The following is a 26421-nucleotide window of genomic DNA, read 5'->3' on the forward strand; positions in this document are numbered from 1 at the left end:
AACTTTACCACCATCAGTCACCGGTAGGATACGGAAATATTTCTGGTTTGTTTACTAGGTCAGAAACATTTCAGATAATTCAGACAACCCCCGTACGTACGTACTGTTTGAATTTGCAACCCTGAGCATGGGCATTTTTGAAAATAACAATGTTTATGGTGAAAAAACATCTTGTTGCATGGAAAAGTTTTTAGACAACTCTCGTAAGTCAGACACGATATTATATAAAAACCCTTTTTAGATTTCTTTAATAAAAAAAAAACAAAAACATTTTGGCAAATATTTTATTGAGTCTAGTATTTCAAAAAGCACTAGAGTTAAATATTTATCGTTAGTATTACTTTTCTTCCTTAAAATCATAATTTCTAATAAATTATAAGCTGTTGTTTAAATCCTTAGGGACCTCATGCAAACCACAAACTCTGTTGGCTGGTAAAGCTTTATCTGAAACAAAATAAACTAGAATGTAATCTGTTATTTATTAATTCGTGAGGGTAGTATATATTGACAAAGGTCTTTTCGACCTCCATTTGCAAATATGAAAGTTCAAAATATTACTCATAAGGAAAAAGTTACAACAATCGTATACGTTTTACATAATAGAGTGAATTAACTATATTATTAACTTATTCGTGGGGTAATATTATTAAAATACTGATAGGGTTGCCAATATAAGCTATAAAACATTTTTGCTTATGCCAATTCTGCTAATTCTACCTGAAAATGGACACAACAAGTGATAAAGCAGCTCAAGTGGTCATCCTATAGTGACAAGTCAGTGCTTATCGTCAGTCCTAAGGGACTGGTAACTTTCATTGAAGTCACAGTTCCGGTGCACATCAGAGAAAGGTGGCCACTTCATTGTCAGCACATCGCTGAGAATTCAGGCCTCCCCTGGTGTTCAAGACCAACAAGAGCTCAGAGAAACGGTTATGTGTGACTATACAGTCTGAAGAAGATTTAAGACAGCTAACCTTAAGCCAAAAAGGTCAGCTACAGGCCCCAGCTCATCGAGTAGTCTATGATTTAACAGAGAACATGTTAATTGGACTGACGAACCATGAGGCTCCGTTCTCTTTTCAAACGAATGGGGAGGGTGCATGCATGGATGTGATAGAAGAAGAAGAGTCTACAGAAGACCTGGAGAAAGTGTTGTGTTAAACAAAAACGTGGTTTTTGGACGAGGTTCCTGGGGTTGTAACTGGCGGTGGAGTGGGAGGTTCAAAGGCAAATCGATACCATAGAATACATTTTTGTTATTCCCTGCACTAGTCCAATGCAGGACAGTGCCCGTCCACATACTGCAGGTTTCGTACGACAGTATTTACAGTCACGAAACGGCACAGATTGAATAATTGTTTAAGATTTCTTTTTCGTTTGATATCTTTTCATTGCCAAAAAAATAACTCAATAACAACATAGACTACTCTTTTTGAAGCAAAGACTAATTGCTTTGAGATGCTAAAATCAGAAAAAGAATGGAAACTACAGACTGCTGGCGACTTTTGACCGCGTATGTGCAACATTAATGTGAATTAGAAGAATATAGATTTAATAAATATGTTTATTACAAGAAAATTTCATGCAAACATTATGCAATAAGGAGATTATTCCTAAACTGACGCTCTAGGTCATCTATTACTCATTCGCAATAATGAAGATAGCAGAGCTATCTGAAAATGTCGGGGATGTATTATAATTACTCATCCAAATGTAAATTTATTCTAAGGATGTAATTATGTAGAGCGTTATGTAAAGCTCACAGTAGTTCTGATTTAAGTTGTGATAATTCAAAATTGGCGAAATACGAAATTTGAGAAGTGGACGTAATGAATTTTCAATGAATAAAAATAGAGAGACGAAAACGCCCCATAAAGAATCTCTACAACTATCACACATCTACTTATCTACAGAGGTCGTCATAAATCTACCAACGCTTTCGGAAAAGATTAAAACAAACATGTTCGTGCTTCAGACAGTTTACGCTTCAAGAAAGTTTCGTATCTGTGTATGAACGTGGATCACGATGTTTACCGAATTTCAACAACAAGTGTGGAAAGCATACCAGACATTCTTGATATGCGCCCCGTTTTGGACGACCAGTATCTATAAAAACTGACGAAACCAATTTGCAGTGTGGCTATCAAGTATCTGATGGTTCTTTACGACGAATGCTGAAACACAAGCACTATAGAGTCTCACACTTCACGAGGATGATTTCGATTGCAGATTGGAATTTTGCGAGTGATACCTCGGATTCAGTCGGGATGATCCCCAGTTCCAGCATTCCATTTTGTGATCGGATGAAGCAACCTTTAAGCTAAACGGTACAGTCAATCGACATAAGTGCGGGTACTGAAATGACCAAAAAGATTTTGTGGATAAATGGACAACGATCCAACAATCGCAAATATCCGTCATTTTATGCAGGATGGGGCTTCACCGTACTACGCGATTGTCACGCCCAACGTAGACTTTCCGTCGAGTCTCCCGTGAACCCCTGGTGATTCGCCTCGACCACTCTGGCAATCACGGACCTAGCCGATCATTTATAAATGTTAATAAACTATGACACTTTCACGAAAAATTAGATCTTGTGGAAACAGTGTACCTCGTCAGTTAATTATCGAATTTCTGGTTATGTGAAATTCAAATATATGTCATTAATAAGTCTAATAGGATTTACAACGAGAGAATAGTTATTTAGTGTCCGTATGAGGACAACTTGATTGTAGCCAGTGCTAGTATTTAACTTTATTTCGAATTCTGAAGCAATCATCAGTCGCTTAGCTGTCAAGCCGGATAAAACTTCCGTTCGGATATTACAGAACGAGAACGGCCGTTCAATAATTACACCGGATTCGGATTACAGGGGCTGCTGGAAAGTTATTAATAAGATTATGTTCATGTTCAGGTGAGTGAATGAAATTTTAATATTCAGATCGAAACACATTAACACTTAAAGTTTTGTTGGATGATTTGAATTGAATAATTTTTAAAATAAGCTTAAAACAATAATGATTTTGGGGCGCTTTGTTCCATATTTGTCCTACATCGTCGCCCAACTTTTTCATTCATTATTATCTTAAGTTTATTTAAAAAACTTTTTAGTTTGATGTGCTTTAGAAGCTTGTTTTTCAGTTTTTTCTTCGACATATGAGGCCGTTTTTCACAGCTGACTATTTGTTGTACCTTTGGACGCTTCGAACGTGGTTCACCGGCTGCAGTTCACTCAGATGATGATCGTTTTGATTCTAGAGTGAAATGATGGATCCATGTTTCGTCCATTGTCACATATCGGCGCAAAAAATCTGATTTATTACGTGTAAACATGGCCAAACTGTTGTTTTTGATCGACTTTGAGGAAACGCGGTGCCCACTTTGAAAAAAGCATTCTCATGATCACATGTTCATGAATAATTGCAAAAACAATGCCTCCTGTCACGTAATTTCAATTTACGATTATATATAACCACTTTGTGGACTGTTTTGACGTTTTCTTCAATTGAACCACCAAAACGTTCACCATCATCAATGTCTGTACGACCACGTTTAAATTCGGCAAACCAATAAGGTCTTTTCAATGGAACAGAGTTCGGAAAACACTTTTGAAGCCATTGCTGAGCCTGTACAGTTTTTATTTATCAATAAGCAATGATAAATTAACACACGTAATCGCATTGAATCTATTGTTTTGAAAATAACAAAAGTAGCTTCACTTAAATGACTGTCACTTTTTTCTAACTAATCGAAATGTCACGAAATTTGACACATAGTCTTTTGAAAGTTGGTACTTCATAAACGTCATACGGATTTGACAATTGCAGCGCCATCTGTGTGTCATCATCAGATTTATTGCGTGAGAAATATCATAATTTGAGGATAGTCGGTAATAAAACAGCATTTTATGAATAAACAATATGGTTCATATTTATTTAGCATTGAAAGCGTTAATTTGAATCAAGAATAGAACCACCCAGTCATAGTTATTGGATAAAATAACTAGACAACTGAAGATACAAGGCATGGTTTTCAGAAAAGTACCATTTCAAAATCAAAACACCATTTAGAAAATAACTTTTAAATTTGTTTCCTTTCAACACGTAAGTTAAATAAATTGAATTTAATGTCAAATACAGAATCCTCGAAAGTATATATTTGTGTAAAAAATATTTCTTTTCACCTGGATGTTATAGGACTTATCTCAATTAATTGCCTTGGCTAAAGTGAGCTTTCTAATTAAAATAGAATACTAGGAACAAAAGTGTTTGAAGTTTGAGAGATTCTAAGGTGTTCAAGTACCTGAAAATCAAATCAAAATTGTGTCACGAGATTGCGAATTCATTCACAAGCAAACAACGAAGCAAAGTGAAAAGGGAATGTAATAAAGAAACAGAGATTATTATTTTTACATAAAAGCCTTTACTTTCATATACTTTTATACAAAATTTCCACCAATTTTAACCTACTTGAAGTCTATTGCCTGTCTTGGTAATTAGTCCGGCATAGCCTTTTTGACATTGTCGTCGATGTAGTTACTAGATCGAAACTGTAGGGATGATGATGATCAAGTTATTCCCCGCCAAACGCTGATTATATTACCCTTTACGTGGAAGGGCGTTATCGGGTAGCAAAATGATGCCTCTACTCATCATGCAACGTCTTTTGTTTTGAGTAACAGGGTGCAGTTTCATCAAAGCCTCACAATTATTGTTTCAGGTACTTTCCATTTTATTTCTTTATTATAAAATTGTCGGTGACAACATGATCTCTTTCAAATCAATTCCCTTCTGTTCTAATGCACCACCACATCATCTTCCTTGTTATTAGATACTTGCAATACATCCTTAAATATGAGTCCTGACAATAAGAACTGGTGCTACACTGATATATCGACTCCATTCTGCAAGTATTTGATGGTTGTTTGGATATTCTCAATCAATTCAAAATGTGTTTCTTTTACGACGTTTTTGATTTTGGGGAAAAGAATGGTATGGTATGTTCAGGTGGAACGAACTTCTAGTGGACCACACCACGACTGTCTAAGATGAGCAATGTTTTCATTTTTGATTTGTTTATGCTAACTTTTGGGATCTTAGATCTTAAGGTGATAGTCAATGTTGATTCTTACGCTGCGTACTGAAAAAAACAACTTTCATCACTGGTTATAATGTTATCGAACAACGCAGGATTACTTTCTGCATGTTCTTCTGCGATTGCAATTCCTCGCTATTGATATTTCGTTCGTCCCTTATCACTCGAACCGTTAAACTTGGAGGATTAGGGCGCTTATACGCTGTTTTTAAAACCGAGTAGTAGCCAACAATATATTGTGAGATCTTGAACTCTGAAATGTGTTCGGTTGAAAGCGATAAATAGCTAAGTTGAATAGCTTTCCACAATAGCGTTCGCAAGCAATTCGGGTATGATTTGATCGATCGGTGCTACTCAAGATTGGGTTAAGTCGATTATGATCCGAATGTTCAAAAATTAATCGGAGTCATATTCACTGATATTGGAAACTTTGAAGTAATCCAAATGTATGATAGGATCATTTCTAGTAGTTTATTTGTGCTTAAAAGAACCCCTAGCGGGCAAATTTTGGGGTAGTTTTCATTTCTTCCATTTTCTATGTTTTTCGGGATGCTGAATCCTAATCTGAGGTTTTCTAACAAAATTTCGTGACGGAACATTGAAGTAAATGCAAAAAATGGTAAAAAATCCAATTTTTTTGTCAGTTTTTTTCTTATAAATCGGAAACTATCAATACAAATTACACTAATAAGGTTTTATCTTCGACAAACTGAGAGGAATTCACTAAATGATAGCCATTGATAAAAATGGAAGCAAAAGTTGGTTTTTTGCGGATACCATACGCCTATTTTCAACTATAGTTTGACTCAAAACGGTTTGCCTGTGACAAAATCTTAAATAATGAAATTTGTAGAAAATTGAATTTAGTTTCAATTTGTAAGGTAAGGTTTTTAACGAAAAGTTGATAGTTTCCGAGTTATAAGCAGAAAACTGCCTAAAAATGAGATTTTTCATCTTTGTTTGTACTTTCTTTGGAAAATGGAAGAAATCAAAACTCCTTCAAAACTTTCCTACTAAAAACAATTTGACAGCTATACAGGTGAGTAAATGCGGTCAGCTGACGGGTTGTTTTTTGGAGTTTACTCCTTAAGAATCGATTTGCATATATAAGGGGCCCGGTATGAGAAAAATGTGAGGAGTAAAATCTATCGATGAAAGACCTCGTTACGTTTTTGGTGCGCACCCTATGAATCGCAACTTTCTAATTTGTCAGTGTCAACATACTTATATTGCTGTTTTTTTTATAAATATCAATAATTAATATTGTTATTGTGAAGTTTTAATTTTTATCATTGTGTTCCGCTAAAGTGAACTGAAAGTATTTTCAAATAACTATGGCAGAAAGAGGTGTAGATGATATTGCCGGGACATCTAACAAACACGTGGTTGCAAGGTACGTTATAATTCATGTATTATATGTGTGAGCATGTGCAATTTGTATTTATTAAATATTTTAATAATTATCGATGTAGTTCATATAAATATATATTTGAAAACAGCACATAAAATTTGATAAGCAACCCAATATGAACTATCAAGATTATCGACTATTGTAAAAAGTTTAATGTAAAATATTTCGTCGATTAGTTATAATAAATGTATATGAAATGAATAAATTGAATAAATATTGTATATTATTTAAATTAATTAACAAATTTACACTTTTATACAGTATCAATCTTTTTTAAGTTAAATAAACTCTTTTTGCGTCTGGTTAGACTATCGAACTTGAGGAGTAAACTCCAGTCGTGCGTCGGAGCTGACACACACAATTTTATTTTTGTTGTTTTTGTTTTCTAAAATTTTAAAGAGCGTTGCTGTTTTTGTACTTTATGGTTTTCAATATTAAAATAACTGAAAACGTAATATCTCTGTGAGTTAGTAAACCGCTAATTATTAAACACCCAGAATCTATTTTGTCACTGAATAAAATTGTATAAACACAGAAAAGATATGAGCATGATATATCATGGAAAAATTATAGCATCAAACTAAAATAATTATCAAATGTTTTTGTACCGAAAATTATAGGTTAGGCTCGGAAACTTTGGTAAAAATCTCGTTCTGGATTAGCATCTGATACACCCAGGATCATAGTTTCCGAAAAGTCATAAAAGCGGTTACCGCCAACAAAGTTTTTATGATACCTTTGAAGTTTACTTGGGAAAATTTATTATCAACTCCATCTATTAGAGGAATGGTGCGTCGCTTTTTATGCAGTTTTCCTAAGGAATTAGAAACGGCCTTGATGAAGAGCTCAGTGGGCGACCGTCGATCTTCAAAGACAATCTGGTTGGGCTTTTGTGGCAACCTCACTTTTCCGCGGCTGACCGATGAAAGAGAAATATGTAAAATTCGTATTTAAAGAAAAATCATGAAATTACAAAAGGGCGAAGTGCACCGTAAAAGGGATATAAAGTGGAAAATTAAAGTAGCAGACCAGCTCGACGATTTAAGTGTCGATTCGAGATGTTGTTGCGTCGGGTGGACGATTGATTTAGTCAATCCTCGGATCGGAATCGTCTCCCTTGGATTCAGTACGCAGGAAAGGAAGGGTGTCATAAAACAGTACGAAAAGTATAGGGATGTAGGTATGTCGGGTTCATCAGTTACGTGGTTTATTGGAGAGAATTCAATTGATTACAAGCAGTTAGGAAGTATGAAGTGAATAAAGTGATAAAACAGAGGAATGCGAAATTTGAATCCATGATACAAGTTATAGTGGTGGTTTTATTGAAAAATAGTTTTTTGAATAAGGAAACGTGTCGTATTAACAATTTGGTTCCTCAAAATTTTGTTTGATAAAACAAAATTCGTATAAATTCATAATAAAATGAATTTCGTTGTTTTCATATGATTGATAACAACAATCAATACAATAATTTTTCGAATTCCCTGGTAGTCATTCAACGGTCTCAAAAGATTTCCAGTTCTCGACACAATCAACGTTCGCATTCGACCTTTCGAATCTGCTATAAAAAGAAAAGATTGTCATATCATAAGTCATTGAATAGGGGACGTGTATTATATGATTTTGGGCTTTATATACCAAAACGCTTGTAAAATTGGACTTTTCTGCAAATATTCAAGAATATAAGGATGGCTTTCAGATATATTGCTACAAAAGGGCTGCACATATTTTATAATAATATGAACTGAATAAGAAGATTTACGTTTATACGTTACTACTACTACTACTATACGTAGAAAAGAATATAGGAAAGATACGGTAGGTACTAGTTTCTTATTACCGTATTTATAGATTCAGAATGAACATTATTGCAAAAAAATTTAATTCAATATTTAATACCGCAAATTTTATGATTGAATACACTGTCTGACGCACGTTTCTATAACCAATTTATCTTCTTCAGAGACTGAAAGTAAACTTAAACCTAATGTCTTGTCTTACCTGTATTATACTAAATTTTACCACCAATAAACCTTCTCCCACGAAAATTAATTCCAACCTGAAAACCTCCTCCTTCGAATTTATTCCTTGACTACTAAACTATAAAGTAGTTTGTAAGGAATTGTCCTTTGAAGACGATAGCTTGGTTATCGAAACCAGAGAGTGTTGGCGTAGTGGTGGTATAAATAGTGTGTTCAATATGAATATCACCTTCCAGGAATTCCAATTTACAGTTTTTCCTTGGCGATTGCGCCTCTAAACAAATGATAATTTATCTGACACACTTTCCAGAACAATGCGGAGGAGTAGGAGAATTAGAATCAATTTTTGCGCAGCTGTTGGGTATGATTTCATGGTTCCCGTTGCACATAAGCAAACCAGTCTTTGTACCTTCGAGAGATTGTGGTATTCAGACCAAACCGTTGCCCCATATGTGATGATGGGTCTCACAGTAGGATCTTTTGGTTACAACCTCCTTAAAACTCCTCGGCGGGAATCTTCGAATTCATTCCTTGACTACTAAACAATAAAGTAGTTTGTAAGGAATTGTCCTTTGAAGACGATAGCTTGATTATCGAAACCAGAGAGTGTTGGCGTAGTGGTGGTATAAATAGTGTGTTCAATATGAATATCACCTTCCAGGAATTCCAATTTACAGTTTTTCCTTGGCGATTGCGCCTCTAAACAAATGATAATTTATCTGACACACTTTCCAGAACAATGCGGAGGAGTAGGAGAATTAGAATCAATTTTTGCGCAGCTGTTGGGTATGATTTCATGGCTCTCGTTGCACATAAGCAAAACAGTCTTTGTACCTTCGAGAGATTGTGGTATTCAGACCAAACCATTGCCCCATATGTGATGGTGGGTCTCACAGTAGGATCTTTTGGTTACAACCTCCTTAAAACTCCTCGGCGGGAATCTTCGAATTCATTCCTTGACTACTAAACAATAAAGTAGTTTGTAAGGAATTGTCCTTTGAAGACGATAGCTTGGTTATCGAAACCAGAGAGTGTTGGCGTAGTGGTGGTATAAATAGTGTGTTCAATATGAATATCACCTTCCAGGAATTCCAATTTACAGTTTTTCCTTGGCGATTGCGCCTCTAAACAAATGATAATTTATCTGACACACTTTCCAGTACTATGCGGAAGAGTAGGAGAATTAGAATCAATTTTTGCGCATCGGTTGGGTATGATTTCATGGCTCCCGTTGCACATAAGCAAACCAGTCTTTGTACCTTCGAGAGATTGTGGTATTCAGACCTAACCATTGCCCCATATGTGATGATGGGTCTCACAGTAGGATCTTTTGGTTACAACCTCCTTAAAACTCCTCGGCGGGAATCTTCGAATTCATTCCTTGACTACTAAACTATATAGTAGTTTGTAAGGAATTGTCCCTTGAAGGCGATAACTTAGTAATGGAAACCAGAGAGTGTTGGCGTAGTGGTGGTATAAATAGTGTGTTCAATATGAATATCACCTTCCAGGAATTCCAACTTAGGGACGGTTTTTCTTTGGTGATTGCGCCTCTGAACGAGTGATCTTTTATCTGACACACTTGCCAGTACTATAAGATTTCATGGCCCCGGTTGCACATAAGCAAACCAGTCTTTGTACCTCGTGGTATTCAGACTAGTTCTAACCATTGCCCCATATGTGATGATTGGTCTCACAGTAAGTTACAATCCCAATTTCTCCATGCTTATATCGGAATAACGTACGATTCCCTTTTGGGTGGGGTGGTAAAAATTATGGCGGCATTATCTCGCATTAACGAATAGAGCCAACAGGATCACAATGTATCCACCACATAGTTTTGATTTGTGTTGTGATCAACTCATCAAACCGAAGTATTTAATCATCGAGCGTATCTCCACACAAACTATTTCGTTATCGAGATATGACTCTTTCGAATTCGGACTTCAACTATAGGCGCGTATATTATATTATAATAAAATTCACGTTCAAGTTATTTAAGTTAATCCTTATCGTTGTCGGCTGACTAAAGCTTTTAGAAGGATTATTGTCGCTTGCATAATAAGATCCCATTATGGAATTCGCGCGAATTTCATCATTAAATAAACTTTGTTGGATAGTTTGAATCAGTTAAAAGAACAAGAATAAGTTTTTAAACAGTCATAATTTTATAATACCCCAACGTCGTAAGTGTAGTGTCGATAGAATTAATTTAATTTTCTTTACATTTATAAAACGAATCACACATGTGATTTCAAAAGCGACACCAATTAAGGCTGACATCATAAGGAAGCACTCCAAAGAATACGTCGGCATCAGCGATCTGAATATTGTGGAAATATTTTTTGCGTACAATGTGTGGGAATCGCGTTTCGCTCAGTGGGGCGCCCACACCTCTTTCTTCTTCTCCGTTTTTGAACCTTTGGGTACGCGTCAGGTCTAATCTATCATTTCAGTATATAAGTGTTGAGTTCTTTTTATTGAAAGTCAGTTCTCTTTATTCCAAAGATATCTTTAAAGTAACCCAATTTCTGTCAGAGGCCAGCAGAGTCAGTGCTTTGTGCGTTCCACCGAGGACAGTGAAAGAGGGTATGATCGACGTCGTCGTTGTTGTTACTGTATACATATTGGCGTAGTAACAATACAGATATACTCTGAAACATCCTTGTCCAGAGAATGCCTGTGTAAGAAATTTATTTCGTCGTATTTCCTATTGATCAAGTCAAGTTTTAATTGAGTGTTCTCGTCCAGTTGTTTGTATTCTCTCAATGCTTTTGCTATTTAAGCCGTAGTTTTATCCTAAGTGCGCTTCATGTCGTTCTGTGATTAGGAAATCTATGGGTGGACAGTTGGAGATACTTCGGCATGTACTACAAACTCTAATTCGTATCTTTCTACATGCAGATTGCAGTTTTAAGTTTTTGTGGGTTCTTGCCACTTCAATGCATTCTCTCCATACTGGAGCTGCTCAGAGGATGGTTGAGTAGACAGCTCTTCTTCTGCTCTTCTTTGGTCTTGTTACATTTGGCATCAGTCTTGATAATGCAACATTTTCTCGATGGTTTCCATAACATGATGGGAGATTTTTAGCTTTTTGTTAAGTGGACACTCTCTGATAGAAGTATCAACATTGTGGATATACCTCGTAAGCTACAAATAACCAAAACTTCATTTTATAGCGTTCATATATTTCATTTAATTTGTAACGATAAAAATGATTCATTTCTCAAACTGCATGTTAAATTATTCTTATAACAAAATTTCTTTCAACTCGCTGTAGACGTTGCATGACTATAATTCAACGATCCGTGACGTCCGGGAAGATCGTGAACTAGTAGTATGCTTTAATACATAACAAAGTACTTATATAAACTTCTGGCAAGCAATGAACACTTGCAAAATTGATTTTTGTATAACAAAGCTTTAAAACAATGTTTCAAGGCATTCTGCTGGTGGCCTAATTCGTTTGGCAAAACTTCAAGGCTACACTAAAAATCTGTAGCGATGTAATAAGATGTCGTGTTAAGGTTCTCGACCCGTTCTGAATATATAGTTAACGCTAGGAAATATCGATTTATGTTTTGGTTATTTGTTGCGTACAGGAGTCGTCTGAAAAATTTCCAATTTAAACCTGTTCATTATGTTCAGCTAAATGGTATACCAGTTGTTGGAGAATCAATGGGAGAAGTGGTCGTGGTAAAAAAATTCTTACAAATGCAGTATTAAAATCTAAGAAGGTAAACAGATAAACAGATATTTGAACCAATAGGGACTTGAGGCTTTTAACTATGGAGATATACTAGTAAAAGTAATTGAGCTTGCCTGTAAACGGATTAAAACCGAATAATAAAGAATGACGGCAATAAAAATCTACACCGGGGATTCCATATAGAAACAGTCAAAGAAAATATATAGGAGATTGCTGAAGGTCACGAAGAACAACTTCATAACTCCTGGAAAATCAAGACAAGTCTGCAGGATCATACGCACCAATCATTTTAAACTTATGTGGAAAGTAATTGTTGACACCAAGTTAAATAATTCAGTAATGAAGTGCGCGTAAACGTCTATTATTATTGAGATGGTAAAGTATTTAGTAGATTAGATTAATTGTAAAATGTCGGTTAATCGTGAAATTAGGTCAGAAAAAAGATCTCAGCACTTATTTAGATAAAATGGACGTTTGATATTTATTTTACCATTGCATGTGAATCGTTTTGAAGATTTTTCTGAAAATGCCCGTCGTTAAATTTGTTTCTAAAAGCAATACACCTAGTAAAATGAAAAATAGTTAGGCTCTGTGTAGGGTCATTGACGACCGTATAATTTTTGGGCACGCTACAATTCGTGTACAATTGAGATAAGGATGCGCCAAGCCGGGGTATTTCAGGTAAACGAAAAGGTAATCCGAGTACATAATATAACTCGTAACGGTTTCATTAAGAGTATTACTTGGAATTAAAAAATCCAATAATTGCAAACTAGTAATTCTAAATCGTTTAAATTGCATTTTAACATTAGGGGGATAGTAAACAATATACAATAGAGAAATAATTTTTTGAAATTTGCGGAAACCGTAATTTGTAAAATTTCATATATGTACTCACTTGCAATTGGTTAAAATTCTACCCCCAATATAATCACCACCATTTGTCAAATTAAAAATGGTATTAGTAGTAGATTTTATGATAAATCAGCGGGGAGATTAAGTGTGTAGAAGTTCCCACTTCGAACAATTATTAATAGTTTTTTTTTTCGTTTTTATTTGATAAGTTGTAGGCTAACCAACTAAATGTTTCTACATTTCAATTTTTTCCTCATGAAATTAGCACGATGTTCGACAGTATGCAATTCAATTAGAAATGTTTGATTGTGTTTTAATACCTCCTGTAAGTATTTTCAATATATAATTACAATTTATGATAGTTTTCTTCAGAATGTCTTTTTATGGCGAACGTTTTTTAAACATCTCCTGACCATAAATTTAATAATTAGTTGTTAAACAAAGAGTACCTTTTGTTAAAGAATTTTTGTACAGTTTGTCCCTGTGATAGTTATAGATTGTTAATCATGAAATACATAATCATCCATTAAAAATTCATAATGTATGATTTAGAAAATATACTTGAATATAAGTTCTGATTTCGCAATTTCAAAGGCCTGTAACTAAGAAACGAGAAGTCAGATGAAAAATTATTAAGTCACAGCATCGTTTCCACGTCATCTACTAACTCCCGAATTTTTTGCATCAGATCCCGGAACACCCTGTATACTAGCTATTTCGGTTGAAATTATTGGACAACAAAGTATCAGTCGGTGCGTCACTGAAGTACTAACACAATTGGTTATTGATCTGCTTGCTGATAGATATGTAAAATTTCCACAAGCTATGTTGGAAAAAAATCGAATTAAGGAAAGATTCATGATTAAAACCCAATTTCCGGGGGTTGATGGCGCAATAGATTGTACAAATATTGTGATTTTGAGCAGAAGAAGCAAACAATTACCTCAATCTGAAAGGATTCCACACAAAAACTAATCAATTGGTAATAGGATTTTGTCATAATTCTGGAAATCATGATTTATATCTAAGTTATTTTTTTAGATATGTGATTGTGACACCAACACTATGAAACACTTATGACTCTTATATTGATCCCTGTAATAGATTGATCCCAATATCATTTTAACTTGAGACATAGCAGTGCAAGAAATTGTATCGAGCGGTATAATGGGGGTTTGGAAATTCGATTTATTACGAAAATTGTAATATAACCATGAAGAAGTAGGGAATATAGTTGTAGCATGTACAGTACTGCATAATTTGTACATTCTTTGGATTGTGTCAATCGATTTCTTTTTCAAAAGATCTCGCGTTCAGTGACTTTTTTCTGTTGGGATTTTGGAACAAAAATGTCTTGTTTCTTTGTTAAGTCGTATACATTTTAGATAACCCTTGTATCATATTCGGTTTAGTGAGATTTTTTACAAAACAAATCTAGAAGAAATAAAATTGTAGTTAAACCGAATCGACATAACCAAATTATTCCATTTAATAAGGACGAGATAGAAACCCTAGCGATTAACTTATTATCAAATTAAACTTACCTATTTGTTTGGGATAATTCAGATTCAGATTATTCATAATATGGACAAACTCCTCCAAAGTTTTCCCCAGGCGAGGGTTGAATTGTTTCTCCTCTTGCACCGAAGTCACTGTCATGCCGTTATAGTCGTGCGCCGGATATAGCAACGTATTCAGTGGTAGAGAAAATATCTTATTATGTACGCTGTGGTAGAGGGTTACCGGGTTACCTTCTTGGAAGTCGGTCCTGCCACATCCTCTAATTAAGAGAGCGTCTCCTGTAAAAGCGATTTCCTGGAACAAAGCAACCACATAGGAATATCTACAGAGTGTGTCAGTCAAATATGATCAAAAGATAAATGTCAACCTTTACTTTCATACGTTTTCTACGACCGTCTGTTTTCATCTATCGGATTTCTTTGAACTTTGTTATAATAGTTGTTAATAGAAATCCGTTTGTGCTTTATTAATTAGTGGTTCAGCAAAAAATGAAAATTGATAGTGGTTCCTATAACTCTCTGCAGCTGTAGAACATTAACCAGCCTTTAAATTTCTTCAAAAGTAGCATAACAACTTCTGTATAAACTGATCTAGTAGCAGACAATCTCCTAAAGCAATTATATTTTACAGTACTACATACCTTTACAGCCTTTCTGTTCTCATCGATTCCATAGGCTGCAATTCTAACTTTTTGCATTCTAATTCGGTTCTACATCTCTAATATCTTCCAACAATTCATCCAACCATTTTTTTGGCATTTTCCTCCTTTCCCTTCTTCAAATATCCTTTTTACAAATATATCTCCCGGTATCGGTATCCTTTTAGTATGCACAAAGTTGTTGACTGGTTCTTCTTATCCACAACGCCTTCCTCCCACATATAAACAGTTTTGTTTCATCAACCTTCATTAGAACCAATGTTTCAATTCCGTGGAGATTTTATTGTTGGGTAATTTCTAATTTTGGCTGCTGTAGATAACATCTGTGATCTTATGAACTTATGAACTCCCTTTGGCTATGCTTTTATTTATTTCAATCCAATATTCATTTTTATTTGATAGTCTTGCTCCCAGATACACGTTTTCACAAACTTCTATTTTATAATTTTCTATTCCTTTCCGCTTTTGTCTCTACGTATTCCTTTCTATCGAATTTAGTCTTGGCACCATATACTTTGTTTATTCTTAGTCCAAAATTTTTTGCAGACTCTTGCAGATATTGGATCTCTTGTTTTAATTCCTTTTGAACCCTAAATTTCTCTGATACATCCTCGTCATTCCCGATTCTACTGTTTTAGTTGTCTAATCTAATCTGATTAGCTCCACTATTTTCCAGGAATCCTAGTAGATTAAATGAAATATACATTCTATTCTACCATGTCATCGGCCCTCTTAAAATCTATAAACATAACTACAAGCTTCCACAAATTAAAAGCTTGAAGTCACTCATTTTTTGGAATGCTCTCAACAAGTTGATGTAATGCTTCATTTATCTCATCCTTCATAGTGGAACTTCTATTACTTAAATGTGTCTTTAGGTCAAAGAATAACCAGAAATGACACATGGCCAAATCAGGCGTATACCTTCGAATACTGACTGGGTCAAAAGCTACAGGTAAACATTTTGTGGTGTATCAGTTTGCTGTAACTTTCGTTGATCTTCAAACTTCCTGGCTTTGACTAATCCTGTCCTTTGGTAATCAATAAGATTTTGGGGCACCCAAAGAGTAACAATTTATGCTGCGGATCCAACACCAAGAATTGCGATAATCGCTTGTCAGGTGTAACTTGGATATGTCTACCAACAAGTGCCTCATCACCAGTGATATACGCTGGTCAGGGTTGGTGGTATTTGAAAATGTAGTGTTGCTTATTCTAGCACTTCTAGTTTCGTGGCGATCCATTTTTTAACTCGTTTCGTATGAAGAGATGGTACATTGGTCACATTGCCAATCGTAGTCCATTTAATTGGCTAACTGGATAACTTAATTCAGTAGTTTATGTCACCAGTAAGTCTTCACGTATTTGTTGGAGACTGCAGTTGCTTTTCTTCACAATGTATTGCTTAGGTCGTTTCAGTTTATGAGAGGAAAAATTAGATTAACGATTTCACATAAAATTGTGCTTCAAAATTGGAAACATTGGCTAGAAAGACTATGATTATGATCCAGAAGCAACAGTAATCACATTCCGAAGCATAACAAAGCATATATTATCAAAGTTGGGACAAAATGTCGACTATTCTCTTTAGCAATGAAGATGTGCACGATAGTGATATTGCCAGAGGCCACACGATCACTAATGATTACTAAATTGAAGTATAGAGAAAATCCAGTGAAGCATCCAGGTAATTGGATGGTTCACCACGACAATGCTTCAGAAATATTTAACAAAAAATCTATTCGTACATCCACAATACAGTCTCGACGTAGCTCCATTATAATCAAATAATTTGAAGGATATTTTTAGGACAAACCTCTTATGGATATTTCGTGTATTAGTCCAGTATGAGTCAATTTAAACTAAAAAATTTTTTGTGTATTTTTTTTCAAGTCAATACTCTTTTAGCCTATTCACGATTAAGCCTATTTTCGACCAATGTTTTTGAACCATTTCTTAAAAATAACTGAAAAGCTACTATATTTAAATTATGCCTCCTTAAAAAAATATCAATTCGCAGTTTCAAGGTTAAATAAAGGCAAAACGATACATTTTCAAAAGAAAATTTATAGAAAGTTTTTAAAAAGCTTAAGTAAGTCTTCTAAATAAAAATTAACAGAAATATGATGAATGAAAAGTGATTATTTTTATGTTCTGAAGAAAAAATAAAACCTTGAACCAACAGAGTTTCCGTCAAAATGAAAATTGGATGAAAAGGGTAAGATAAGTTTAATGCCAAATGCCTTAATACCAAGGAAAATCCTACGTTTGACGTTGGTGACTGTACTAAATACGTTTTTAACCTAATTTTGCGTAATTTCTTTAAAAAAAATGAGAAATTTCCAGTTCTACAAGACCCACGAGTAATTTGATCATGATTATACACATTTCATAGAATGTTCTATATACTTTTACAACATGCAATACTAAGAATGGAAACAAAGCTTATTAAATAAGCCAAATTTGTAGGAATTTTCACTATTTATATCAAAATAATCGGGGTTTCGTGCTGATTATCGCCTTTCTTTTCTAAGAAAAAACCCAAAGTGAAAGGAAAATTAATCTTCATACCTGACAAAGAAAAACGATTATTATATATGATTTGTGATTATTTACAAAAACGTCTCCATTTATTATTATGTTATCAGATCATGCACAGCTAAAATTTCACTTAGCTGATACAAGTTCCATCAAAACGAACAGTGCTACAATTTGCTTTATCAACATCAATTATAAAGATGGCTAATTAAGCGGAAAAAATAGTGCCGGATGTTGACTAACTTGGTAAAAAATGGAACAAGTTTGCATTACTAGAATCAAATAACTCAATTCACCAACTTACTAGACGAATATCAAATTGAATGAACCCAGTATTAAGTTTACAGACTTCTTTATACTTTTAGTTCTTATCTTATACAATAATAATTAGATAAATATATTCATAATTCATTATAGTCACATTGATAATAATTAAATAATAAATAATTGAAGACGATACCTTAGAGAGGTTGAAGTTGAATCTATAAAACTGACACAAATACTAAACACAAACAATTTATGGTAACGATAACATAATGAGGTTAGAGCTCATAATAATAAATAAGTAATTGATGATGATGCGCTGTGAAAAAGGATTACTTAACTCTGGCTCACCCGGCAGACTTCTTACTGATTAAATCGATAAACAAAAAACCTAAACTTTTGTATAAAATGAACATAAAACAAACAAATAAAAAAAATTCTTGGTATGATTCAAATTTTATTATTATTTTATATATATACACAATTATGATACAGTTAGTCAGTTTAAAGCTTTCTGACAAACTATTTTTTTGTTGCGTTTTGTTGTGAGTAAAAAAAAGATGATAATTTTCCGACGCGCGACCACACGACGTATAATTGTCTATGCGCAAAAAGGGAAACTCCAAGTTGATTCTGCAAATTTCCAGCGACTGGCCTCGCGATTTATTTATGGTCATTACAATGGCCAGACATACTGGAAATTGTAAACGTTTAAAATCGAATGGTAAATCCCTTGGAATCATCGATATACGCGGGATCAAGACATACCCTCCTTTGTGTTTTCCCTTTATGATTGTTCGAAATTCTGAATTATCAATACGAGTATTTTCTTGATCTGTCTCTCTCTGGTCATCAGTGCAATTAGCGAGAAAGCTCTTCGTAGATTTGATTAACTGCGACGACCTAAATTTTTGCGCACTTAGCAGTAAAGTGTCACTATCACGAAAGATCAACAAAAAAAACACATAATTTGAAATCTCACTATCATAAAGGATCACAAAGATAGAAGGAAGCACTCTTTGTCTGAGGTATGGATCGACATATTAGTTGGTTGTCAAATCTCATATATTATGGTTGCGTTCAGAAATTTAATTTGTGATAAAACATCAAGGAAAAACGAAATTGTTATTTTTATTTAATTCCAAGATTCCAAGACTTCCAAAAATAATTCAAGACCAAAATTAGCTAAATCGGTCCAGCCGTTTTCGAGTTTTAGCGAGACTAACGAACTGCAATTCATTTATATATATGGCAAACGACGAAACAACGCATCTGACCAAAATCGTAATGAAATTCAGGGTAATCTGAGATGGAGTGTGTTTCTGTAAACTACACTTTAGCGGCTCGAGGTGAACAGGATGTATTCACACCGAACGTTGGTACATTATAGCTCGAACACCCTAGACAGGAAACCACATCTCAAGGTTTTACAATTTTACGACTGCCACGGCATTGTTTCAACCTCGAATCTATAGAACATACTTTTTAACAGAGAAATAGAAATAGTCACGATTTAAAAAAGGAAAACTACATTTTGGAATTATATTCTACTCAATTTGAACTCCTGCGAAACAACATCTTCAATAACAATCCCAAGTAATGACTGTCTCGTCAATTAGAAACCACTGGTTCGCATTATTTGTCACCAGAACATACCAGGTTGGTAACAGAAGAATCTGGCCCAACAAAGAAAACACAAAAATGTTGAAAAAAAATATATTTACTTTTCAACGTAATCTCCTTTAAGCTCCATACACATTTTCCGATGATGTTTAAGAAGTTCGACACTCTTTTTATAATAAGAATCGTGAAGCTCTTATTTTTTCAAGTCTGGGAACAGAAAATAATCCGAAGAGGCTAAATCGGGCGAATAGGGTGCATGAGATAGAAATTCATGCTTTTATTCATTAATTTTGGCCATTACAATAACGGATCTGTGAGCTGGTGCATTATCTTGATTGTCTTTTCCGTTTTTTAAGATAGTGAATGAAAATTCTGAAAAAACCGACTGCAGATGGAACGGTCTTTGCCTTCCTTGTGAATTGATGGACCCACGTTTCATCCACGGTTATGAAACGTTGAAACGGCGCAAAAATTTCTATAAAACATTGCTAACCACTCGATGGAAACATCTTAACGAACTTTTATTACGAACTGACTTGATTTTACCCAAATGATGAAATGGAATAATAAAAATTGATCAATATCTCAACAACCAAAAACGAATCGTAAAATTTTATTTACTTCAATATTAATTCGTTACAGTTAGAATCCGCGGTAATTTTGAGTCGCCTTATATATTCTTAATGTAAAATTTAATCGACCTTTTCCATTGTCAACGCAGAAAACGGATAATTTCTTCTTTGAAAGACTTAATAACTCAGCGTGGCAGAAATATTTAGACCATAGAATGTAAGTTTCGAAGTAGCCATTGAGCTTGCCAATTTGGCAGCTTTCAACACCGACTCTCGATGAGGGATTTAGAGTAAATCTCCGAAACTTTTCTGCTCTAGTGGCTCTCTTATACGGGATAGAATAGAGCTACTTGTGATAATCTCGAAAGAGAGAAAAAGTATGTCAGTGATGCTCTTCTTAGAAACGACCTATAACTAGAATATTTTTATGCCTTCGAATTATAAAACGGTTAATGAGGATTCTCGATTGTTCAACCAATTCGAGCTTACAAGTTTTAATTAGTACTTTTAGAGACATAATCATTATAATAGGGCGTTAAGGTTCAATTTAAGAACGAACACAAAGAATTAAGACAGAAAAATGGGATATTAGAAGCGGAATTGAGGGAAACAAATCACAGATTAGAACAATTAGAAGGGAATCTAAAGAAAAAAAGATAATCATCAAGGGAAAGGAGGGAAATTAAGATGAATATGTTATATAGAAAATAGAAGCATATGTAAAAAGAACATTCACATCTTTAATTGGATGTTATGGTGATGGTGATATTCATACTGAACACACTGTTTACACTACCACTACACCAACACTGTCTGACGCGAGTTTCGATAACAACCAAGTTATCGTCTTCGAAGAGTTTACCTTTACCTGAGTTAACCTACCAGTTTATCCCAGTTGTTAGAATTTTATCCTGTCTCCAGAGTTTCGGTATTTTATTTTTTCTTTTTTAGTTCGTCACTATCTCCGCAAGCTTCGTCGTTCTTCTCAAACAAACTGCTTAATTATATCCGATCTGATGTTGCCGAGTTTTACACTGATGAAGCCACTAGGGCATCAAAGATGACAACAGACGTTTTACTAAACATTTGAAGCATACTAACGGTGTTATTGTGTCTAATGAGGAAAACAATCAAGTCCGAATTGGGTAAATTCACTGTCCCTGTCATAATTCTTATCATTGTTTGTATTTTCAGCTTTTTCATGGCGTTTCTGCGATCTATTTTATCAAAAAGTTCCTTGAACTCAATAAAAAGAATATGTGATGCTATTTTATATTCATATATACGTGATTTAGATTCCTCTTGAACTGAAAATTTCATCGGTACACGATCGATTATTATTACAAACCTAATTTTGTCTTCCCATTATCTGTGCAAAGTTTATATATACGATTCTATTCATTCGGAGTTTATCAATCCTTGCATCACCTTACTCATACAAAAACTATACAGGACATGGAGTTAAAGCTCCTTTAGGGTTCGCTAAAAGCAGTTTCCTGCGTTGACTCTAATTTTATGCGATCTCCAACACGATCTCTTAAAGCACGAGGCCTAAGAGGTAATAAAAGTTCTAGTTATAGTTGGATATTTGACCCGTTGAGGATTAAGGAATCGCATACGTTTCGATTTACAAATGAGAGGATAATCGTTTGGTATTCTAATTTAACTTTACGGTTGGAGTAATTTATTCGGGAAATGGGATCCCTGAGAATAATATACGAGGTACTAACAAGTACATAAAACCGTTTAAAACTTGACGTAATTGAAAAAGAAAGAAACTATAATAGAGGCAATTATTTCTAAAGAAATATTTAATTGTAATTTTCTCCTCAAATCAACTCCATCCACATCTAAATACACTTCATTACAATTTTTCTTGGCCCTTCAATGTTGTGGAACCGGTGTCATGCGTGGCAATCGGAAAACGTTACACAGGGTCAAGTCTGGCGAATAAGCGAACGTGGGGTGATGTAACTATGTCATTTTTAACCAAAAACTGTTAAATGGAGAAGGCGGTGTGTAGATATTTGTCAGTCTTTTTTCACCAACCACGTTCTGTCAGTTGATCAATCAAAGTATGTAAGCTCAGAATTTCGTCTACAACAAGTTTTTCATCGATTGATGTTTTTCTCATTTGAGAAGTGAACAAACCGTTCATACACATCAGTTTTTCCTTAGTAGACCAGGCTCGAAAATTTGGAAAAAAAATTATAATAGTAGGACGAAAATATTCGGAAAAGGAAGAGAATATGAAAAAAATTAAAAGGAAATTAATTTGCGGGCGATACGAGGTCGAAAAAGAATGAAAGTGAGTTAGTTTTTAGGAGTAAAAAACGGTTTATCTCGCCAAAACTACAAGTCAAATCAAAAAAAAATCAAATAATAAAGTTGTAGGTAACAAAAAGATCTACAACTTTGGTATTCTCACTTTTACCTCAAAATTTATGTGAAGAATTAAAAAAAAACGAGTTTTATTTTCATCTTTTACATTTTTTTCAAGTTACCTTTCTATGTTTCATATACACTGTAATTTATTTGATTTGAAATATTTATTTTTTCACGTTTTTACATACACAATTAATACCGAATACACTGTTTACATCACCACTACACCAACACTCACAATTACACTGTCCGACGCACGTTTCGATAACCAAGTTATCGTCTTCAGAGACAGACATTTTATCTTCGGTCTCTGAAGACGAAAATTTGGTTATCGAAACGTGCGCAGACATTGTAATTGTGAGTGTTGGTGTAGTGATAGCAGTAAACATTGAATTCAGTATGAATATCGCTAAGAGTTCCAGAAATTTCAACTTAATTAGTATAATTAGTGTTTATAAAACCAAATGTCCATGTTCCACCGAATTGTCAATATTATTCAATTGAAAAAAGTAAAAATTTTCATTGTTTGTTAATATTCTCCGAGTACTCCATAAATAACGTGTTAAAATAATATTTTTACGTGCTAAATAGATCAAATTACTCAACGGTGTTTTACTTTGAATACTCTTTATTCTTTGTTACTAAATTTATCGTAAAACTCCTAAAAATCGAAAATCAGCATTTGAAACTCACCTGCTCCTGGCAGTAAAATGAACAGCATCCATTTGTATGGCCAGGAGTACTCAGAACTTTAATTTTATGTGAACCAAATCGTATATAGTCTCCTTCGTCAACATATATATCCGCCTGTGCCCCGCTAGTCCTCGAAATAATACTTTTACATCCTGCTAGGCATTTCAGATATCCTGATCCGGTGATGTGATCGGCATGCATATGAGTATTGACTAAAATATAAAAAGTTTTATGAGAGATTCCTCGGGATAACTGCAATTTATAACCTCTGAAATATTGGAGAATTAAGAGTCGGGGTTTTATTACTACTAACTCAACAATGTGGAGATTGATCGATATAAAAACACTATGAGTATGATAATCGATATCGAGTTTATAAAAAATGTATACAACAAACGTTACAAAGAAATTTGGAAATTAAATCCTTAACTCGAATGTTAGAAAAAATAACTTCAACACTAAAATTTACAGAATTATGTCAAGATAAGCGTTAAGTTTTCAAATTTCTGTTATAATTTCCTCTTTGAAATGGCAGATAAATAGTTTGGAAGAAAGAAACCGATTTCTGGAAAATGATCAATAATTTTTACAAGCGACTGAATCTAAACGAACCAGCGACGTAGCATTTAGAAGGGCTTATTTCAGCTTATTTGTTGTTAACAAATGGTATGAGCATTATATGTGTAAGTAGAAATGAATCAGTTAAAGACGAAGAACGTCCGGGACGTCCTTCGATCTCGAAAAAAGACGAGAATGTACAGGAAATGGACGAATTCGTCTTACAAAAGTGTACTGGATCGATTTCCTTCCTAAAAAATTAGACAAACGATTTTTTTTCATTGTGACAACGCGCCATAATGTCTTTGGTCGTTAAGAGTCTTTCCGTCCTCTTACTAACCAGATACAGCACCATGCCACCTCTTCAGTTTCTGGATTTCAAAATAATCTATTTTAGTAAGATGTGTGTACAAAATAACACAAAATAATTTATCGATGAATTTAATAAGAAAAGAATGTTTGAAGTACTCCTAATATTTCGTATGACCTACGTTTTCATGTCCCATCTTCTTGGCATGCTTTCAACCAACTTTTTATGGTGTCTGGTGCCAACTCTATGGGATTCAGATCAGACGATCTAGATGGAAGATGAAGAAAACCTTGATTTTCTATTTCTTCTAAAATCGTCGCAGCTCGAAGAGGACTAGCATTATTATCATGGGGCCAAAGGAGGCATGAACATGTGTCAGTCTATTGACCACCATTTAACGCCAAACCCAAAAAATAAAACAAAAGAACAAGGTGAGTAATCCACCTCAAGAGAGGAATATGTTGGAGCCCAAAGCGCTAGCCATAATCCAAGAGATTTAACGGCATAATAATGATGATGATCGATGTTTGTTTCTTAGTTTCTTACAAGCTTTTGTCTAAGAATTGTAAAAAATATTTGACAATGAAGCATTTCTCTCTCTCTCTACCTGTCCAGTCATATTTTCATCCAATACAATCAACATAGTACAGCAATTAAAACCTGACCTCCTCGAAAGGGTTGAATGCAAGGGCATTAATTGATTTATACACATTCATTTTCGTTTACTGTCCCTTCTTAAATTTGCACCAATAAGTCTTTTTTCCACGGTTCTGCAGATATTACGAAGATTTTAACGAGACCAAGTCCCAGGTAACAATTATTAATATCAGTTATTACTATGAATCGTTCTTCGCTTTTGGCAAGAGTCCTAATACCTTGGAGCACATTTAGTGTGTTTGTAATATCCGTATGTGTTAAGTCCACTAATCTATCTATTTATGGCACAACTGTAAAAATTACGGATTGTTCACCATTGGGCATGAGCCGCCCCTGGCCCCCAGACAGTAGTGTATAATTATTTATACCGTCAACCATACTACATGCACATACGTAATGATCCATTAAAATTTTTTTCACGTCATCTACTCACTCTCGAATTTTTTGTATCAAGCCCAGGAGAACCCTGTATAATAAATTATATATCATTCCTATAATTACTATAATGTTTTATTTATAAATAACTTTATTCACTGGTAGCTACTTCTAACTTTCTATAGCTGCCCTATATTAATATAATAATTTAATTAATTGTTATTAAAAATCAATCTCAGTGATAAGTATGTATTAATCACTTTTACAACACCTCTAATCATGACAATGTTTTATTATAGAAGTGAACAATCTCCTCACCCACAAAAATCAGGTTCAAATTCAAATCTTTTGTTAATTGAAAATCCCGCTTAACTCGTTCCAAAACCGGGTCGATAATAATGCATTCTTTACTGTCGGCATCTCCTAATAAATATGTATACGTGCTACTGATATTGTCAAATAACTACAATCAAAACAAACTAATTAAAAATAGGTAAACAATGTAAACTTTTTAATCTCACCTGTCTAAAAATAAAGTTACTTGATGCACTAATATATCTTACGTGACTGGAAAACAGTGATGATTGTCTCAACATTAAAAATACATTTTTTCCAACTTCGAACATTGTGATTCACTAACACAAATCTCAGTTTCTATATTGGTCAAACGTAAGTACGTATCCACTTATAAAATTGAGTATTGCAACTAATTGATATTGAGAAAACAAGATTTCGATGAGACAATTATGTTATCATCAAGGTCATTATTGTATTTTACGGGATCTTCGTAAGAAGAAACACGCGAAATACAGAAAGGAAACAAAAACTGGTAGAAAAACAAGTATTGGGAAATTTGCAACAATCACATTATAACAATATTGTCAAATGATGAATTTTAGGTTAGGTAGGTTATTATCAATTGTTATAAATTAAAATAAAACATTGATTAAAACCCGATTGGTAAATTTTTTTATTTAAATTATTTATTCTATAAACACTTGTAATATATATTGAAATGTAAAAAACACGAAATTTCATATTAATATTAATTTTATTACGCCCACCGCCATCTTCTGATTAGTAGCTGAACACGTTTAAAGGTGTATAACCTTTTCAAAGAAATATGTCATCATTTGGTAATAACTTATGTATCTACCTATAGATAGCACTAGTGTATAGTTTAATAATCACATTCTATATTATAAACAAAAAAATA

At 34.1% G+C, this 26421-nt stretch overlaps 1 protein-coding gene across 1 annotated transcript; it reads right to left on the reverse strand.

The window, feature by feature from the left end:
• Positions 1–270: 270 nt before the first annotated feature.
• Positions 271–26156, reverse strand: LOC130448680 (persulfide dioxygenase ETHE1, mitochondrial). Its single transcript, XM_056786151.1, has 5 exons — positions 25727–26156; positions 25524–25668; positions 23306–23517; positions 14596–14866; positions 271–444 (listed from the first exon to the last, which is right to left on the reverse strand). Exons 1-5 carry the CDS (start codon positions 25829–25831, stop codon positions 374–376), a joined length of 804 nt encoding a protein of 267 aa, XP_056642129.1. The 5' UTR covers positions 25832–26156; the 3' UTR covers positions 271–373.
• Positions 26157–26421: the final 265 nt, after the last annotated feature.

This window comes from Diorhabda sublineata, chromosome 9 (assembly GCF_026230105.1).
Source record: "Diorhabda sublineata isolate icDioSubl1.1 chromosome 9, icDioSubl1.1, whole genome shotgun sequence".
Lineage (NCBI taxonomy): Eukaryota > Metazoa > Arthropoda > Insecta > Coleoptera > Chrysomelidae > Diorhabda > Diorhabda sublineata.

Coding starts and splice junctions, on each gene's coding strand:
- LOC130448680 (XM_056786151.1), bottom strand. CDS start 25,831: ATGTTCGAAGTTGGAAAAAATGTATTTTTAATGTTGAGACAATCATCA. Junction 25,669..25,726: donor GTAACTTTATTTTTAGACAG/GTGAGATTAAAA, acceptor TTTTGATTGTAG/TTATTTGACAATATCAGTAG. Junction 445..14,595: donor GAATTATCCCAAACAAATAG/GTAAGTTTAATT, acceptor ATTTTGTTTCAG/ATAAAGCTTTACCAGCCAAC.